This window comes from Chamaea fasciata, unplaced genomic scaffold (genome assembly GCF_029207755.1).
Source record: "Chamaea fasciata isolate MVZ Bird 193981 ecotype frontalis unplaced genomic scaffold, bChaFas1.0.hap1 SCAF_19, whole genome shotgun sequence".
NCBI classification, from domain to species: Eukaryota; Metazoa; Chordata; class Aves; order Passeriformes; family Sylviidae; genus Chamaea; species Chamaea fasciata.
Window position 1 is genome coordinate 5900811 of NW_027094104.1, and position 7571 is coordinate 5908381.

Consider the following 7571-nt stretch of genomic DNA (forward strand, 5'->3'; position numbering starts at 1 on the left):
GGACAAGAGGAAATGAACACGAATTACAGGAACTTCCATTGAAATAAAAGGAAAAAAGAAATAACCACCAAACCCACTGGATAGAAAAAAATGTTTGAATATGGCAATTATTCTGATAAGTAGGAACTAGGAATTCAGGTTGGATTTGTAAAAGGAAATACTTAATCCTGGAAAGTTGGTGAAACTAGATAAATTTTAACTATAGACAAGGTGTAAATGTAATAAAATGACTTTGGATAGATTTTGGGAGGGCATAGGTGGATTTCTCTTCTCTTGGTGTCCTGCAGTGAGCACTTGCTTTAGAGGTCTCATCACCTGTTAGGAAGAACCGATCATAAAATTTTCCTTCATGTCTTACTCTGAGTGGCCTGTGCTCTGCACAAGTTTAAGTTTTTCTGAATTACAGATGGTTAGTGACCTTGGCTTGAACTCCATGCATTTGTCTGTAGCTGTCTAACCTGCCTCTAATGTTCACAGTGAACTGTGAAAGTATCCACAGACATGATACCTTCTTTTCCCCTTTTGCTGCAGGCTAAACTTTTTCCAACGGCTGTCATTCATTTTGGATCGGAGGAGTGCAGGGGTGAGTGCATTTCCTCTCTCCTTCAGCTGACTGTATAGTTCCTGTGGTAGACTCAGTATTGCATCCTTACTGTCAGAGTTCTTCTGTCAAAAGAAACTGCAGTCCTTGAGAATGCTGGTGAATGTCCCCAGTCTGACTGGCTAAAGCTCTTCAGATCTGGTTTGGTCAGTTAGCTTGAGCACAGATGTAGACATTGTACCTCTTTTATGGGATTTGATAGGCTGGGGAGTAGGCATTGTCTGCCATGGGATCAAGAATGATAGAAGAGTGACCCCATTAAAAAAAAAATGCTGTTGTTCAAAATGTTAACTAGACAAATGTCTATGAAATGCTTTTGCAGAGTTCCTGTGGTAGTGGACTGGGTGGAGATGGTGGGACAGATCTGAATCTTTGGTTCTTTGGCATCTCTGGTTTATGCTTAGAATCCCTGTTTCTCCCAGAGACCAAAGTATGCTCTGGCTTCACAGAAAAGTTCCTGATATGCAGTGAGCACTGAAAGATGTCAAGGTCTTGAGGTTTGAATGATGAAATAGAACACCTCTGAGTCACAAAAGAAATTGGCATGGTTTAGTAATGTCCTGTGTCATTTGGGAGAAGGTGATGTAGGTTTACTGTAGTATACAGCAGGTATTTTTTGAGCTGAGAGCTATGTGATACTGTGGTGATTGATGTATCTATGTGATAAGTGATTTGGTTTCATTTCTTAACAGCTTGTTACCTGAAATCAAACCTGCTGAGCTCTGCAGTTTCTCCTTCTGAAGCTGATTTATTAGTAGCCAGGTATGTTGGGGTTGAACAGAGTTGCAAATGCCTTAGTATTTCAGGAATGGGAAGCATGAAATGAGCCCATCTTACTACAAAGAAATGTGAAGATACTAGGACTTCCTTCTCTCCACAAAACAGTCATACTCTCATACTTGACTTCATAGCTTTGTGAGTCCTTTGCAAAGTAGGATTTCAGTGACTTAAGTAAATACTAGTGCTTCTATCATGGAAAAAGAAGAGCTTTTTCAATCTAATTTTAAAAGTTTAAAGATGGTGGTGGTACAGGGGGCTATTATGAAAAATGAAGCTTAATTCTACTAGCTAATTTCCTTTCTCCAATGTTTGTCCAGATCATTAGTTTCTTCTGCTTCATCATCTTTAGCATCAGTGGCTCCACCCCTATCTGAACCAGACGTGGGAAGTGACAAAAAGACTGTTGAGGAGCCAGAAGCAGCCAGCACTCAGGGAGCTCCACAAGTGTTTAGAAAGACCCCTGGGAAAATACCCAAGTGGCTGAAGCTTCCAGGTATCAATGAATCATAGGAGAGCTCTGCTCGTTCTGAACTGCCCCAAAAGGCAGCCTCCTCTCTGCCAAATGTGTTGGATATTGATGGGATTGTTGCAGATGTCAGCTTATGCTTGCAGGACATTTGGTTCACTGCTTGTCGGTCACAAATTTGTTGGTGACTTGAAGCTCAGCCTTTACTGGAGAAGTATCTGAATGCAGATTCTGAACACTGCTCTCTTAATAGCAGCAAATCTAGTAATTCTTATATGGAGTGACCTGGCTAATAATGCCCAATGTTAACTTCATGGACGAGAATTTTAGTATTTGTTTCTGGAAGACAGTGCAGGGCTATCAGTTCCAGCAGGCAGAGGGTAAGGTGTGAAGGCTGCCAACAGTGGGTCAGTGTGTTTCCCTGCTGTGGCTGGTCTGGTTTAGATTGGTGCTGAGATGCTGATGAAGTGGGAAACAGGATCTTCACTGTTTCCCATTTCTAGTATGTTTGAAGCATTGCACTTGAAATACTTTTCTTTTCCAAGATTATTTGGATAAAGCACAAAATATCATCTCACCTACCTCAGCAGGTTTTGCATTTAACAGCTGTTATGAAAGGTTAATAATATGCTCTAAGATGCCTGTTGATAACATAAAGAATTATTAAGATAACATGAAGTTCCTTGCTCCAAAAGTTGTGATGTATTTACCATTTCATCTCCCCAAATGCTCACTTCTGGTCCCCAGTGCTGCCTGAGCACAGCAGTGACCAGAACCCTCAGCCACCAGATTGTGTTATTGAGAAATTAGTTAGTGATAATTACATGTTACATGTTTTAATGGTGCTATGTTTATTTTGTAGGTGGAAAGAGATGAAGCATCCTGGGCTGCTGGATCACTGTGCAGCTGTCAGCTGTGCCCTTTTCTCCACGAACTTACTAAGAATGTGCAAAATGTGTTGGTGGCCCTGGAGAGATCAAATCTGTATGAACATTAGTTAGAAAAAGAGAATGGCTATGTGAGATACCAGTTGCACCTGGTGAAGGAGTGGAGAGCCTGTTTGTGGTCTTTGTGACTACATAAGCAAGGTTAGAGATTAAATGTAAGGATTCTTGCATGCAAATACGAATAGAGAATCAAGGGGGACATGATTCCTATATACTTTCTGCAAAGGACCTTATTTCTATCCATATTTTTAAATTCAAATCCTCTCAATTTCACCTTCAGAGGTCACTTGAGTCTAGCTGCCTGTATTCTAGCAGCAAAATATAATCTGGTTCAGCTTTATCTATAATGGGTAAGTGGTGTCTAGAACAAGACTTCTCTCTGCCTCTTAGTGATTAGGGTTAGTGGTTCTGATAATTCTGGACATAGATGGATGGAAAATTAATGAAGAGGAAGCACTTAAGTTACTTAAATGAGTTCAGATCAGTGAATTTTCTTGTGAAGCACTCAGGCTGCTGCACTCGTATTGTGTTCAGTTGCCAGAATCTTGTTAACAAGCAACACAGGTGTCTGTTCATGGAATGCCTGTTGAGCTCCTTTCTGCCCTAAGCTCTAGTTTTATTTTTACTGTGTATAATTACCATCAGTAATTAGTTACAGCAAGGGAGAAAACATCCAGTTAAAGGATCTTTTCAAATGACAGTTGATTGGTGGCCTGAGTATTCCCAGAGCAGGTAGCTGTGCTCAGTTAGTGTACAGGGAAAAGGCCCAGTCCAGATTTTTGTGTCCTGCAGACATCATGGGGGGATGAATATTGATTAGAATTGCCCTTCCACTGGAGATGAACTCTGTTGTGCCATGGCAGTCGTGGTGTTGGGTTTTATTTGAGGTCTTGTCCATGGATCAGTGATCCATGGAGAGCTGGGGTTCCATGCTACAGTAATACCATGCTTTTCATTTTCCTCGTTTCCTCCCTGCACTATATGTGCATCTGCACAATTTGTAGATGTAATAAAGCAGAGTGGCCACGGGGCCCCTTTTGGTCGGTCCCTTTGATAGCTTCTTGCCCTGGCACTTGGTGTGTCTGTCAGTTCACAGGAAACTGCTCTCTTTTCAATAGGCCTGTCATGCCTCGTTCCCTTCCTCCCATTTTTTTTTTCAACAAAGCAAAACGGAGCTTTGTACCATCTGAATGAACTTCAGAGTGGCTAGAAAGGGCACCCTGGGTTCCTGGCACTTGTCATTGTCTCCCTGGCTGGCCAGCATTTCCCTTCAGGTCTAATTACTTCCAAATGCTCACAGATGCTTTGAAGAAACTTGGAGGGAGGGGGAGGCATGAAAGAAAGGTGGAAGAGGAAGGAGATTCAAAGCAGAAGGAGTGCAGAATGCTTTAGCAAAAAAGGTGATTGATTTCTTATATGACACCCAAACGTAAACAGGGAACGTGTGTGGCCACTGGCAGTGGGAATGTGAGAGCACTGTGTACAGCTCCTGTACTAAATCCTCCCTGTGGAAAGCAAGCTTTTCTGCCACTTGATAGGCTATAAAAGACATACCACAGCAAACCAAAAAACCAGTCAAATAATGTTTAAAGTTTATTACTGTTTAGTGGGTTAAGTGTGGGCTGAGCCTACGCTGCATAGGACTGTTGGTATCTTGGTTCAGGTGCTGTGTCAGGCTCATTCGTGTCACACAAATCAGAGATACACAGTAGCTAGAGCTGCTTTGCTGAATTTATACAGGATATACTGTGGAGAAACCAGGAGCCATTGCTAATGATTGGTGGTGAAACACTTGTGCTGGTGTTTTTGGTTTCCAGGATTAGAACATGCAGAAGCAGTGTGATTGGGAAGAAGTTGCAGTGTGCCTTCAGATGTTCCAGTCCTTATTTTTTGAAGGGCACAGGTGACATCAAATTGTACAATCTGCTTAACTAATTGGCTTAGCTGTTTTAATTATGTCAGTTTTTGTAAAGGGTTAGCACCATAAGTATCCCCTGCAAGTACCTGACATGGGAAAACAAGTTTAGGGACATAAGCAGCAATATCAGTTCTTCCTGGGGCAGCTTCATGGGTTAAGTGTAGGGATTTTACATTGCTGACCATGTTCCCTCAGGCAGTTCTGCCCATGCTTGTCCCTTGTGTAACTTAGCCATGCATCAAACCCAGTTTAACCACAAGAATGAAAAATTGCTACCTTCAGTAGCTAGACCAGAGGTCTTTTTCCCCTTCCCTATACAAAGAGTTACTTTTAGCTGCTGCTGTATTCAGTTGCTGCTTTACTGTGGATGTCCACATCGGCAGTTCTCTTTGTGTGTCAGGGAAGGGAACTTGAGCCTTTTTAGTGCAGCAACTTTGGGACTGCTCTTTCACTGGGAGTCAGAGTGGAGGCAGAGATGAAGATCTGAAATCTGCAAAAGGCAAGGAAGTAGGAGTGAATTCTTTAAGGGGGACAGGACACCCCCACATTTAAAATGGTGGGCTCTTCACTAAGGTACTTGCTACAAGGATTCCTGGTGTGCCAAAGAACAGTACCTGCAGATACCTGATTAATTGGTTTTATTTCAGTATTACTTCTGCTCTAGTAGCTGAACTGATCCCCAGGGTTTTATGGCATTCAAAGACAGTATCACTTGCTTTGTTGTTTTTTTGGGGGTTTTTTTGGCTATTGCCTTTTTTTTACCAATGGTTGTGGGGCTGAAGGTTGAACTAGGTCAGTTCCTTCACTGCATGTTTTGTACAGCTGAACAGTTGTCTTGGGTGAGAAGATGCAAGACTGCTAAAGCTGGTACTGTCACCAGAACGTGTCCTAAAACTGCAGTTTTTGTCAGGTTTCCAAGTGGTTGGTGTCTTGAGGGATGACCCTGATAGCTCCTAGCTCAAAGTGCACAGTGACCTACTGAGCCTCTGCCTGTCACAGCTGCTCCTGAGAAAAGGAGTGCTTGCTGTTGCTGATGCTGCAGTGAAGCAGCTCCGTGCAGGCAGCCATGCATTTCCCAGCAGAGCCACTTGGGTTGTGTGGGTCCTGCCCACATGTGTAAGGTTTCTTATTTCACAGTGGCCCCCCCGCTGCCAGAGGGGCCAGGCTGTCCCGTGATGTGGGATTCTCACACATGCTGTTTGTTATTTTGTCCTTTTTTCCTTTCGTCCTACAAAGATTTAGGGAAGAGGGTGGGTGAGGGGAAAGCTGCAAGTCTTTGAAGCAACTTGACTTTTGATGATGAATTGCAGCAAAGAGCCTACACAAGGAAGGGAGACTTGGTTTTAACTTACTGATGTTTCTTTGTGAGAACAAATTTATAGCAGAGGGGGAGCGGCCTCTGAGGAGAATACTGAATGGTTAAAAGGTTTCAAGCATTCTTTGATGTCACAGCCCTGGAGAAATACTTGAAGGTAGTGAGGGACAGACACTGTTTATTTATAAAATAAAGATCAGTTACCTGCTCTTGGCAAGAGCCTGTGACTAAGCTCCTGTTAATGACCTATTCATCAGAAAGGCTTAGAGCTGCACCTGGAGTTGCTGTTACACAGTGAGAGCCTGAAAGCTGGATGGTATTTCCAGCCATTAAGTCTTTCCATGCATCTCTGTGAAGCAGCATCTCTTTCTCACATTAGCTGAGAAAGCAGCAGCATCTTACCATGTTGTGAAATACAGGTCTCTGTTACAGGAGTAAGGCAGCAAGATGGAAACCAGCTGTGCAGTCAGCTGAACAAAAAAAGCCTGTGGCAGCCTCTTCTCAAAAATAGTATCTGACAGCATCGTTGCTTTGGGCTGTGTTGTGCTTGGTAAAGGAGAGAGGGAACAAAAGCAAAATGGCAGAGGAAGAAAAAGTTGAGACAGTTCGTCCCAGAGTGTCTCTCAGGCTGAGACATGCGTCAGGTTGGGACTGTCTGCTGACAGGTGACACGTGCTTCAGGAAGCCTCTAGAAATCCAGAAGCTGTAAGGAAAGAGCAGCAAGTAAGTCAGGACAGAGGCTGGGTTCTCAAAACAGCTCCCAAAACGATGACTATTAGGCTGTTTCAGCTCATATCCTTATCCTGCTCCCACGCAGTTCAGGCCCACAGCTACATACCAGCTGCGGCAACACTTTCTCCAGCTGCTCAGTATCCACCTTCTCCAGGTCCTCTGCCTGAGCCTGCCGAGCTGCCCGTGCTGCTGCTTCTGCAGCCCAAGTGAAAGAATGGGAAAGGCAGTGAGAGGGGTCTGGGAGTTGTCACCGGCGGCGTCTCGTCCGGGGCGCAGGGCTGGTGTCCCGGGAGGGAGGAAGGCGGCCCGGCGCCCCGGAGGAGTCCGGGCAGCCGGGTCAGGGAAGCAGCAGGGCTGAAGCAGGACGGGAGGAGTCCCGGGTGGGCCAGGTGCTCGGGGAGGAGTCGGGAGCCCACCGCTCTAAGGCGGGGGTGACCCTGCGCGCTCACCTCGGACGAAGACCTTCAGCAACTCGGCCATCAGCAGCTGCGCGTCAGCGTTAACTGCAACGACAGGGCGGTCAGGGGAGGCGGGAGCTCGGCCCGAACCGCCCGGACCCGCCCGCCGCCGCCGCCGCCTCGGTACCTCGAGTCCTCGCGTCTCGGAAATGGAGGCGGAGAAGCCGATCCACGGTGTCCTGCGCGGAGAGAGAAAGGGATGAGCGGGGCCGGGGCCGCGCCCGCCGCTCGGGGCAGCGCCCGAAGCGGCCGCACCTTCCTGAAGCCGCCGGCGCGGCCGCCCCGCTCCTCCATGGCGCGCGCGCTGCCGGACCGCCTCCCGGGGGCGCGCGGCGGGCGGGAACGCGCGGCCCG

General features: G+C 45.9%; 2 protein-coding genes across 3 annotated transcripts in view; one reads left to right on the forward strand and one right to left on the reverse strand.

The window, feature by feature from the left end:
* The window catches only part of ASPSCR1 (ASPSCR1 tether for SLC2A4, UBX domain containing), a 44801-nt gene extending 38557 nt beyond the window's left edge, over window positions 1-6244 (forward strand). For both annotated transcript variants that reach the window (XM_066200772.1, XM_066200771.1), the window contains exons 13-16: window positions 532-583; window positions 1294-1363; window positions 1699-1874; window positions 2710-6244. In XM_066200772.1, the coding sequence (XP_066056869.1) occupies window positions 532-583; window positions 1294-1363; window positions 1699-1874; window positions 2710-2723 (312 nt within the window). In that variant the 3' untranslated portion in view covers window positions 2724-6244. The remainder of the gene's footprint in view (window positions 1-531; window positions 584-1293; window positions 1364-1698; window positions 1875-2709) is intronic.
* CENPX (centromere protein X) lies at window positions 4375-7534 on the reverse strand. Its single transcript, XM_066200773.1, has 6 exons — window positions 7473-7534; window positions 7345-7396; window positions 7209-7262; window positions 6866-6954; window positions 6430-6730; window positions 4375-5202 (listed from the first exon to the last, which is right to left on the reverse strand). The coding sequence occupies exons 1-5, from the start codon at window positions 7509-7511 to the stop codon at window positions 6716-6718; spliced, it is 249 nt and encodes an 82-aa protein (XP_066056870.1). The 5' UTR covers window positions 7512-7534; the 3' UTR covers window positions 4375-5202; window positions 6430-6715.
* Between the last annotated feature and the right edge of the window lie 37 nt (window positions 7535-7571).